The 12536-nt window shown below is 41.0% G+C and overlaps 1 protein-coding gene across 1 annotated transcript in view; it reads left to right on the top strand.

Moving 5' to 3' along the window:
• Positions 1–12536, top strand: part of NIPAL2 (NIPA like domain containing 2) — a 60201-nt gene that overhangs the window by 31960 nt on the left and 15705 nt on the right. The window contains 3 exon segments of the mRNA XM_079302975.1: positions 802–861; positions 2850–2971; positions 8879–8975. Of these exon segments, the coding sequence (XP_079159101.1) occupies positions 802–861; positions 2850–2971; positions 8879–8975 (279 nt within the window).

The following is a 12536-nucleotide window of genomic DNA, read 5'->3' as shown; positions in this document are numbered from 1 at the left end:
CACAAAACCTGCCCCAACCCCTGCTGCTGCTCATCCCCCACTGCTGCCCATCCTGAAGAGGCAGGACTAGGAGCTGGCAGAGTCAGATGCAAGAGCTGAACAAAAGAAAGTGCTTCCCAGAAAACAGGAAAAAATTTCTAGGACTTACTTCAGTTTTCTCCTTCCTCAGAGCAGGCCACTCTGAAAGACCATGAACAGTGTTCCTGTAAGGTGTGTGTGGGGTTTTCTCCCTGTTTGTCTACAGACATCATGACCCCTTAGTTCATACTAAATACTTTGTTTTTGCAGTGACTTTCATCTCAGTTGTCCTGCTGTTGCTTTGTTTATAAGCCTCTAATACATTGAAGACTAAAGAAGCAGAATTTTATTGTTCTGTGCTGCAATTTGCTTTGAGCAAGTCCATACAGTGACTTGGTAGCCAAGTGGGGAGTGAAACAGGCTGATCAGTGTCCAGATTTCCTGACATTTCCACACATGACTGGAGCAGAGCAGTTTAGGCAGTGTCCCTGCGTGGGAAATGAGAAGGGTATCACATCTTTTCAACCACATAAGAGCCTGCTGGATAAGTCTGAAATCTTACAGAAACTGAGTGCTGGTGGGTTACAGGAATGGACTGCTGGCTGTTTATATCATGGCATGGTGCAACAGCAACACCCATGAGATATATTTAAACTTGTCCCAGGGCAGGTTTTTGCTATAGCACTTGATATGCTAACAAAAATATATATACATATATATATATACATACATATATACACACATATATATATATATATTAAGGTCTTTATATTTCTGTTCTAGGTAGTGCATTTATTTCTGTCTTTTTCCTAAAGAGGACCATGAGGACTGCTGATATATTGGGTAAGTAAGCATTTGCTAATTTAGACATGTGTGCTGCCATATGCTTAGCAAGCTGTAACTCTCACACAGCCCCCCATTTTCACACTCCCACTTTCCCAAGCGTTTCAAGGCAGATACTTTCAAAATTGGGAAAAAAGTGGTAAAAAGAGAGTGAATCTTCAATGCATGAGGAAAAGACTGTATTCCCAAATCCTCTGCTCTTACAACCATAATTCATTCCTTATGTGTTCTTATTGCTCAAATTTATTTTAATTTTCTGTTTTTACCTCTGAGGTTGTCTTTAGTATTATCTTTGTAAGTATAAAAGAATTAATAAAAACAGGGAAGTTTTAGTGTTACTTATTTGAATATAAGATTTTGTTTTCTTACTGGATAGATGTTGCACAAAAATTCAAGCTCAATTTAAAGTGATAACTTCCCTTTGGTTTTAGTTTTCTCACTTTAAAAAACAAATAATCATATTGTCAAGTGTTCAGTTGGGAAATGTGGTCTTCACTGTAAAAGCCTGCCAGCTTTTTATCTGTGTCCAGGATTCTTTTGTATATCAAACTGCTCACCTTGAATGTAGTAATAGTGAGAGAAAAGCTCATTTCAGGGTTTGGGCTTTACACCAAGCCATCTCAATTGGGACAGTGCACCTGATGCAGGGCACCTGATATTTCTGTGGGTTCCTAACATCTAGGCTTGATTGTCCAAAGTGTAGTGGGGACAGCTGTTCTCATGAATGTGTTGGAGAGATCTGTTCAGCATCGTTCCAGGAATACTATATACGATTTATTTAGGTTTGGAATCCAAGTTTGCCAGCTCAGCTGCTAAATTCAAAACCCCCCCTCCCTTCACTGATCATGTTTCCCTTATGGCCTTATACACTGTGTTTTGCTTTAACTAGTGTTCAGCTGATTTATTTTATTTCTGTGAGTTTGACTTTGCAAGATGGATTTAACAATGTTGCTACATTCCATAAGAATGAGCTGTATGATGGGAAATATGGTGATGGTTTTGCAAGCACATAAATATAACACAGTTCTGCTTTTCCAAGGGAGCTGTTTGAGATAGCAGTGCCAGCAAAGCCCTCAGGATGTGCTTTGTTTTGTATTCCTGAGCTTTGCATTCCACACCAATTTATAGGTTTACCAAGAACTTTAAAGATTACTTGAAGAAAAAATGATTAGCTAATATCTTCCTTAATCCAATACAGTTTATGATCTTAGGATCATATCACTTCTATCTTGATACTTCAGTGAACATCTGTGTTTGTCACAGGCAGATGTCCACAAGGCAGAACTTTCAGATTTTTATTAAAAGCATAATAATGCAAGTTCAACTTTGAAAAGGGGCCCTGGCAACCTAGTGGCTCTGAGCAGCCTATTCCAAATCACCCTTTTATAAAACGGTTCACAGATCTGCAGATACACCAGGGAGTGGTCAGAATGTTGGCCCAGTGACAGCCTCACTTGAGCACTGGACTGGCACACGTGTGTTGCATCTGATGCTTCCAGGGCAGGCTGGTCGTGGTGCAGATCTCTGTGTGCAGATCTCTGTGGCCACACTGACTTTGGGACAGTTACCTTGATTTACACTGGCTAATGACCTAACTGACTGCACTAGTAGGAAATGTGTCCTTTCAGTTTAGGCTAAGTTTGTGTGGTGCACTTTGTGCCTGAGAGAAGTACAATGGATTAATTCTCCTTCGTCATACATTTGAGTTTAGAATTGACAGTATTTGAAAATGCATTACTGAGTTAGAACTCTAATTCACATGGCTTTACTGACAACTTTTTTTCACATTTCCAAAATTCTTTGTATCTTCAATGAAAATTAGACTAGGTAAGACCATAAGTGCCAGGAAATCAAATTGCTTAAGTATAGATCTGTTTAAATGGACTTAAGTTTTCTTCTAGAAACTATTTCCAAATCAGCTGGAGATCGAGTATGACCATGATTACCAAATGCTGTATTGCCAAAGTAATGTGTCCTTTTTTTTAAAGGAGGAACACTGACAGTTACAGGGATATTCCTGTTGGTGACATTCACTCCAGATGCACCTCAAGAGCTCACAGCAAGAGAAGTGAAGAATTACTTAGTGAGCTGGCCTTTTTTGGTATATTCTGTGAGTATCTGATTCACATTACTGCCTTAATCAGAAAAACTGGGGTTACTGGGCTTTTTAGAGCATTATGAATTAGTGGTAGAAAAACGGCTGAAGATAAATTGTGTGATTTTCATAGGAGAGAAGGTCCCTCATCATCCTGCTGAATCCAAAGTGAAAATCTGCAGCAAGAGAAGATATTTTTTAACTACATGTCAGGGGAAAGTCATAACTATGCATGGTTTTAAAGAGTGGAAAGATTTTGATGAGGTTTTAACGGAAAACCTAAATATTGGTACTGTTTAAATTTCCTATGTATGTGCTCGTGTCACCCTGTCTGCCTGTACATCTAAGTTTCAGGGCTTTTCTGGAATGTGATGGAACTGTGCTTTTAAAAATCAGGCTAGGTATGTTCTTGGTCCAGCTTTTTGTCTTTCATATCACTCTGTTTTATTCCCATGTTGTTCAGCCTGGCTGAAATGAGCTTTATATGGAGCTGAGATGTGAAGGGGTGTCCTACTTCACTGTACTTAGGCTAATCTGAACCTGAGATAGAATTCTAATACAAAAATACCATTTTGATTAAAGTATCTGTATACAAACTTCAAACATATATTTAATAACCATCAGGAACAAGACCAGAGTGAGTAGGATGAATTTCTGTCCCTCTTTTCCTCTGGAAAGCTGAAAATGTTTTCCTCCAGCTGAATGTAAAATACAGTAGCTTCAGAAGCAGTTAACTTTTTCCCAGTGAAGGGACTCACTCAGGTTAGATTCTTAGTGCCCAGGCTTTTCTTAGTAGGAATCTCAGTTAGAAAGCCACTGAGTGGACAGTTTAAAGACCTTAATCTTTTAGCCAGCCTGCAGACTTTACATGCATCTAACTATCCAGGAACTGCTGATTAAACACAAATTACATGCTACCATAGAAAAATGTTGACCCTCCCTTTCAATTTGTTGTGCATTTTGAACTCACTCTCAATTTTTTGTGCCCTTTAAAAGATCCTGAAAGATGGTGATACAGCTCAGCAGAAAAAATTAATATTCAGCCTGTATAACTCCCAACATGTACTTTCAATCAGGCAATAGAGAGGCTTTTGAAGACAATACCCAAGAGTTTTGGGGCACCCAGTAAGGGTAGCTTCAGCATCTACAACAGAAGTCCATGCAATCAACAGAGTAAGAGGAGGGAGTTCAAAATATGGATACTTTGCTCTTTTTTTTTTTTTTTTTTTTAGTGAATATCAATCACCATCTACCAGGCAGTTCCACTAAGAGATGATAAAGCAGCTTGAAATTTTAGGCACTGATTTTAAATTGTTGATTCACCCATTTGTGTAGAAATGGTGGAGACAGAAAACTCCCTATCCACGCTGGGTGACACAAGAAGTTTCTCTGTGATATACCATTCACATTTTCTTGGAAAAAACAGGTTCCTGGAAAAGGGCTTTTCCCCACAGGAGGACTTTTTGGATTTAGATCCAGGAAAAGTTTTCAAGAATACAATTGAATGCATAGAAAGACTGTGCTGTGTTCTCCTTAGGAGACACTGTGAGGAGGTAGTAGTAACCTCTGAACTTTGTTTCTCCTCTTTTTCTCTTTTCCCTACCTCAGCCAGCATCCAGTTCTACATGTATATAGCATAGTTTGTAGGGAAGGATGGAGCAAATACACAGCAAATCTTGACTCAACAATATATCAAACTTTATGTGTTCCTTCTGTTCTGTGAGTTCATCTGTGTAGAGCTTCCTCTGACCAAAGAAAGGGGACGAGTGAAAGGCTCCTCAAGAGACTGAGGTACCAGCCTGATTACCCTGGTGTGCTACTGGAAGATCAAGCAAACCCTGCTGTAAACATTCTCTTTGGGCAGGGAACAAGCTCTTCAAAATTGGTTGTAAAATGCCTAGCACAGGTTGGCTGTTGAGATATAACAAAGTGCAGGAGAAGCTGCAGAATTTCCAGTATAAATATACAATGAAGAGACAGTACAGAAGTATAATGCAGTCCAACATTGGATCTTTCTAAAAGTAGCCCCAAAGTGTGGTCTACTGAGAAATACAAAGCTCCAGTGGTATGAAATGTTCTCTGTGGGTGGTAAACCATCCCCATGTGGCACTCCATTCTGCAGAAGTAGCCTCTAATTCCCACAAGACAACTTTGAGTCACCTTCTGAGACTGTGCAGTAGCATAATTATGTCTGAGCAAGAATGACTACCCCAGCTTGGTTTTTTCTGTTTTGTTTATGTGCACTTTGAGTCTCTACAGAAGATATAAATCATACATGAAGCTCTTAGGTTTCCCTAAACAGAAGCGTAGTAAGAATTGGGTTGTTAATATTTAATCTCTGCAAAATAAGGTTCAAAACATTTCTGCTTTTCTTTCAAAGTGCCTGGAAGACCATCCTGTATATACCAGAAAAACATTTGAGGCAGACAATGTGGTATTTTATTTTGGTGCCTTCTGGTAATGCTTAGAAACATGGAAAACATGATCATTAAAAAATGTTGATGAGATGTGGACTTGAGGAGAGCTCAGTAGAAATTAGTTATAATAGCAAAGATGATTGAAAACAGGTGAAGTTCCTTCATTTCCTCTAAACAGAGTATGTGAAGCTGATATAATCTATGCTCTTCCCATTCCAGGACTTCATGTTTATCAGCACCACAGCTGTCAGTGATGAGACTAAGCACTGTTTTGGGTAGTTCTTGGAAGACAATTTTAGGCAGCAGATAAGGTACCCCATCTGTGTGAGGCCCTGTTAGGAGCCATGGACTCTGCCTGCAGTGTAACTTAATTGTCACAGAGTCTCCCTTGTCTTCTGATTAATAATCACCTTTAGGTGGGTCACCAAGTGGCAGAGAACCCTGGAAGAATAGTTAGGCTGCTGGGCAGCACTAATTGTTTGGATTTCCAGCTTAATATGTGAGACTTAACAGAGCTGAGGAAAACTTACACAGCAGCCCTGAAAAGCAAACATTTATCCCCCTAGGTCTGGCCACAGGACTGCCACCTCTGGCCCTACACCATGGCTGCTCTTGGGGTTTCCCCAGGAGGTCGAGGTGGCCGCGCACACAGACCTGTGCACCCCTTCCAGAGGTGTCATCAGGGGCTCCAGTGTCCTTTGGATTGTTCTGCTTGGCTGTTTCCTTTCAGATGTGTCTTCTTAGTGGTTGGTTTGCTTTTAAGCAGGAGGAGATCACAGTGGAGCTCTATTGTAGCTTTAGCAAGAGAAGAGATGATGAAAGGATGAGGACCAGCAGAAGGCTGATGGACAGAGAGCTGTGATGACCTGATTCAGCCAAAGCTGATGCTGCTTGGCACTTCCTGCCACTCAGGGGGGTGGACTGAGGCAGAAGAGGGAGTGGAATGGCAGAGCTGCTGGGATGGAACAGTTTGAGCCAGTAACTGTCCCTTGGCTTCTTTTGGGATGATTGTTCTGCATAGTTTGACGTCTTGGTGACAGGACAGATGATGGTGCCTCTCCCTGCGGGGATTGCCTAGAGGATATAAAATGAGTGTAGGTGTGGCTGCAGTAGGGCTGTCTCATGGCTTTCTGCACCAACTGTGGTCTGGGACATCATCTGCACACCAAGGCTCTGGGAAGAGAGACTGGTGCTCAGGTTTGCTCTGGTGAGGGGGGCAGAGTGCACTGTTACCTGGTGCCATGGCCCAGTCCCAGTCACACCACCCTGTGTCCCAGTCCTGAGCTGGGGTGCCACGGAAGAGGACACCTAGGACATCTGTGGGACTCCTTTCTCAATGTGGGTACCTTTCTGGGTGGGCTGGTTTACTTAGCACAGATTTCTTCTGTTCTGTTCCCAGTTGCTCCCTCTCAGAATAGCAAATGAATCTACCTGCTGGCTGTTGTAGCTGCAGCTGATAATGTTATATTCCCCTCTGGCCCTAAGATGTGTTTGGCTGTGGCACAAAAAACCAAGCTGCCCCCTTTACTTCTCCTCTCAAGTCCCCTCAAAACCCTGTCATGGTTTTCAACAGGGAGGCCAAGATGAACTCACCAGTGCAGATCTTGACATTTCTTGTGCTTTAGTTCCTGATTTACACTTACCCAGTGTGGCACTGTTGGATAAAGCTGGAGAGGCTGGCCAAGTTGCTTACTGTGAGACAAAAGCCTCTTTTCCCCCAGCTCGTGGCCAAGTTTTCACCTCTGGGTGCAAGCCTGGTAGGGAGGGACATCAATCTGGAGGAAGATGAGACCAGCACTTCACAAGAGATTGCAAAGATTATTCAATTAGGATTAGCCTGGTAATCCAGGAATGGTTTTCTTGTTGTTGTTATTTTGGGGGTTTTTTTAGATTAACCCATACCCAAATGCTTTATTCTGTTCAACACATTTGAAAAACAAACAAACAAGCACCTTTTAAAAACAGACAAATATGTGGGAAACAAACAAACAAGCACCAACTAAACATCCCCCCCCAACTTTGTTGTTTTGATTTTTCTAATCTTGTGATAAATACTTGACATTTTTTGAAGAAAGGTGATATAAAATCCAAATTTGTGTTTGTTGTATTTTAAAATGCAATTGTCTCTCAGTTGTCTTTGGGAGCAAGGGATCCACGTGAAGGTAAATAAAAATTGAATTAAAGTATAATTATATTTTCGGGAGGGTATAAGTGTGGCAGAGAATTTTAGTCACTGGGCAGACCTGGCAGTCTGTTGCAGTCACTCTCCAAAATGAGAAATGGGTACTTACATTATGTAACCAACACTATAACTGTTCAGTCACTTCTCTGGAAATTTCATCAGCACAACACCTGGTATTTTTCAGTCTAGTGATGCCTTATGGTGGCTGTTGGTTTAAGAGTGAAGTGGCATTATAAGACATAAAATAGGCTGGTGACAAATCAAGGAGATTAACAGGTGTTTCTATGATTTGCTTTGTTGGAAAAAAGTAAATATAATGAGATTCAGTAATGATGACAATCTAATTATCTGTCTTATTTCTCCTGTTTGATTACTTTCTGACATGCACAAATGAACTTCTCTATCTTCATGTTGTCTCTAAGGCTACCAGGCTTCTGGGCACCCCTTAGTGCAGAGGAATCTTCTGGACTTCACAGAAGCTTTATGGGCCTTGCACTTGCTGCTTTCTTTAGACATAAAGGCATATTTGAGCAATCCCTTTGGGCAGGAGGCAAAATACCCATGCTTTTGAGATGGCAAGAGTCACTGAGGGAATCTGCAGAGCCATATGAACAGGAAGTCAGCAAATTTAATTGTCATTTATCTGTCTCATGTTATTGAAGGAGTATCTCAGCATGTCCAATAGAGTGGTCTGCTAGGGTGTCATTGAACTTTTCAAGGTAAGGTCCTTGCAAGCAGCTGTGATTTGGGAACTACCATATGAAATAAATGTTTTCCTCCTTATGATGTATGGAGGAAAATTTGGACAAAGTTTTAAGGGGATTTTTTAGTAGGAATGGTGAGAAGGGCAAAGAGGGTACCAAAAATAAGCTTGTACATCACAAAGAGTGACATTAGGAATACCATAGCTAAAAGGAGAGGTTGCTCTTTATTCAGCTAAGTGCTTTATTCCATAGGAATTATAGACAGAGTTTCTGTAATATTATTACAGATAAATATTCATATCTTTGCTGTCACATTAAAAAAAGTCTTCTCAACATTACCAGTGACAAAATATAGATAAAAGTGCAAAAGGAAAAACTGAAGATATAAAAAAATGCTTAAAGTTTAACTTCTGCTGTAATAGAAAAGATAAATGACAACAGTCATGGCTCAGTCAACTGTCAGTAGTTATGTTTTAGCAGAAGATATTTTATAAAGCCATTCTTTGCTTTGAACAGATAGAGCAGCAAAAATGAATGTGACATCTCAAAGACTTTGAATGAAGTATTTATTATATAGTTTCACAGCTCCAACTTTCTTTTCTTTTCTTTTTTTTTTCAGATTGTAGAAATTATAATATTCTGCATTCTCCTCTATTTTTACAAAAGAAAGGCTGTGAAACACATCATGGTTTTGTTAATGATGGTAGCTCTACTGGGTAAGAACATATTATTCACTTTAATTCCTGTCTGTTACTTTATAATTCCTTGTCACTCTATCTGTCCACACAGTTTAGATTAGATAAAGCAGTGTGCTGAAGGAGAGAAATTGAAACATTTCACATGGTTTTTACTGGGGTCTCTTTTTGAAAAGAAAAGCTGATTATTAAACATAGTTTCTATGCTTATTACTGGGACTATTTCTTTTTACAGATACCCTCAAATTAATATGCTATGTGCAATGGTATTCTGAAACTTGTTTTAAATAACACTTTAGATCCTGGGAAAGTGGACTATTCAAAACTTTGTTTTGAAGAGCAGGCTATGAAAATTAGTTCTCTAAACCAGAGTGGCTGAAGACTTTGTAAGCACTCTGTAAACAAATGCAGTGATGTTCTGTGGCTGCACAACAACTTTTAAGTATTTATGACTATTTGCATATGCAGCATTTCATATTTTACCACCTCTCCTGAAGAAGAACAAGAACTCAGTGGGACACTGAAGTTCATTTTCTATCACTGTCACCACAATCAATAACCAGGAAAATGCTGGAAATAATTTTATCAGCATCTTTCAATAAAGTTAAACTTGAATCAGTTTTGAGAAATGTCAGGAGTTCATCTCCAAAGCTCCTATGCTTGCAGGGTTATATCAAGAATTCTCATCACCTCATGTGACAAATTCTCCTGTCCTTGTCTCCATGAAACCCTCATGGGACACAAGTCTTTGGCTGGAGTGAAAGGTGCCTTTGAAATCATAGGTTATTTTTTCTCTGAGTTTAGTGGGTGCATGTATCCGTCTGCAAAGATTTACATTTCTGATGGAGGTGACCATGAAGGTTGGGATAAAACAGAATTCATTAAAGTTTGCCAGGTACCAAATTTGGATTTAACTGAATGTGAAAAACCCTCATAGATGTATTAACTCCCTTCCTTCAGATCTCTGAGTAGTTTGTTACTCAGCTGAAAAGCTCAGACTTTCAGAACAACTTTCTGGGGACGGTCTTCCCATGTAGGTTTCCCGGTGCTAGGAACATCAGGATCTGTAGCTCTGCAGAGTCATTGAAGGATTTCTACTCTCCCTGCATGAGGCAGAGATGGAAGAACCCCCAGGGCCTTAGGTCTAGCTGCTCTTGGCTGGGAGAAGGGATGTGTGGCTGTGCCCCAGCTCCTAGCACAGAGCCTTGGCAAAGCTCATCTGAGCTGCTCTGCAGCTTCCAGCCCAGCCATGAGGAGTGTGAAGCACTCTGCCCTTCTGAGTGAAGGTCCAGCCTCCTTCTGCATCACTGAGAGCCTGAAGATTTCCAGATGTGCTCCCACACATCTCTGCTGCCGTTCATGATGCTACCCTGAGCAAGTACTTGGAGACCTCGGCAATCTGTCTGTCCCTGGGCAGTCTGTTTGTGCCTGGGCAGTCTGTCTGTCCCTGGCATTGGTCTGTCCCTGGCATTGGTCTGTACAGCCCTGCTGACTCTGCCCTGCACCCTGCCAGCCCTGCTGCTGCTGCTGTGAAAGGCACAGGTGGAGCTGCTGAGCAGCAGCAGGGCTGCAGCTCTGTGCCCTGGCAGACACTAACTGCAGCCTGGTGGTCTGAGCCCAACCAACCAAAAATACATCTTCAGCTGGTGACTGCTGAGGTTTTTCTGAGCTTATGCAACCTGAGAAAAAAAAATGTGTTGTTATTTCTGCTCTGTTAAAAAAAGATGCAAACAAACAAATCCTGGTTCATGGCATTTTCTGAAATACTGGCATTTCCCTTGAGCATGAAACTCAGAACTGCATCTGACTCTGGTTCCTCCTGCAGCTGTCCTGGAGCCTGGCAGTCCCCACAGATCTGCACTTAGAGCACTCTGGTTGGTCTCTGACCTTTCTGCTGAGTGAAGTGATGGAGGGGCTGAAAACTTGTCCATTCCTTTGCTCCCAGCTGTGTGACACAGGCACTGCCCTTGCCTGTCGAAGGGGTGGGTGCTCCTGGAAGGTGATACAGTCCTGGTGAATTGTTCATGCAGATGTAAATTAAATGTACAAAGGTTCTTTACAGAGAGGACAGCCTTGTGTTTGGATATGCAAGCTACTTTCACCATCAAGAAAATGCAGAGGTGATCACAAATCTGATAAAGTTTTGCTTAGTACAACTCTGCAAATTCATTTACATCTTACCTAATGTACATACTCAGTTATCATAATTTTGGGGGAAACATTTCAGGCTATAGTGGGATTTTAGAGGTTTTTGCCCTAACAGCTAGAAAATGATATCATTTGTCACACTAGCTTTGAGGGAAAGTTGTTCTGACAGAGAAAACAACTCCTAGGTTTGAAACTTGTTTTGGAGTTACTTTAATGGAAAAGATAATTACATTTCTCAAAGAATATAAACCAACCAACCAAACAAACCCCCTGGTGTTTTCATTTCTGTCTTGTTAAAATTATAAGGCATGGAAAATACCCTTTCATCAGAAAAAAATAGCAATCTTCACTCTTAGCAGGACAATTGAAAATACTAAATTTTACCTGTAAGTGTTCTTTTAAAATAATAACTTCCCAATGTTAGAGTGTAAATCTCAATTTTATGTGGATGTCTTGTTGGGGCTGTATTTCTGATTTTGTATCAAGCTTTTACAGCACTGCAGGCCAGTGTTTGACCTCTGCTCAGTTTTACAGCTGTGTTTGCTAAAGCACTTCACCTGTTTCCATTACAGAGAAAGAACTGAAGTGCTGGGTGGAAAGGTTGTCGTGAAAACAGTGAATTTCATGGTGATGAACAGGATCATCACGGGATGTGTGCAGCTCTTAAACTCCCCCTGAACTTTTGGGCTTTCTGGAAGAAAAATGCTTGCAATCAAACCCACAGACCTGCATTCATTCTTCTTCCCCCTCCTTTTCTCCCAACCTTTTGCACAGTGCAGGTCTCCTTGCCAATCTGAACGTTACAGGAGGATGAATCAGACCCTGAAATTCAACACTCCTCAGCTCTGCACGAGGGTGGAACTGGATCTCAGCTGGGGGATGGTTCTCCTGACAATTAATTACCTTTCTTCAAAGGTCATCTCTGCAGCCTGACTTGAAATTTTTAGGGTTTTTTCAATTAGTTACATTTTATTTGCAGCAATCACAGACTTCTTGGGTTAGCTTCCACAAACCAAGAGCTCCAAAAGGAAATCTGAAGTAACTCTTAGCTGAACTCTCAGCCTCTCTTCTGAAAGATTTGTCTTGCAAAACCTCTCTGAACTGGTGACATGTATTAACACCATTGCCTGCTGTCTGAAATTTGTTTGTGGTGATGCAATGATAAAATGGGTTGACAGCACACTACTGAAATACTCTTTCTGTGGATAAACCCGGTAAATGGTCTCAAGAGTCTGGCCTTGAAATGAAGTGCAGACCCCTGTGTTGTTTGTCTGCTCTTTGTGTATGTATAATGCATGGGAGAGTTTGGTGCTTTGGGATGTGATCCCAGCAGTCAGCTTTGTCCAGCTCCTGTTCCAGAAGAGAAATCCTGAGGGTGACAAGGTATTTGAGGCTGCCAGTGACACATGCAGGCTGATATAAAGAGGCATCCTA

Source organism: Erithacus rubecula, assembly GCF_903797595.1.
Source record: "Erithacus rubecula genome assembly, chromosome: 3".
Taxonomy (NCBI): Eukaryota; Metazoa; Chordata; class Aves; order Passeriformes; family Muscicapidae; genus Erithacus; species Erithacus rubecula.
This window is presented reverse-complemented; position numbering and strand designations above follow the sequence as displayed.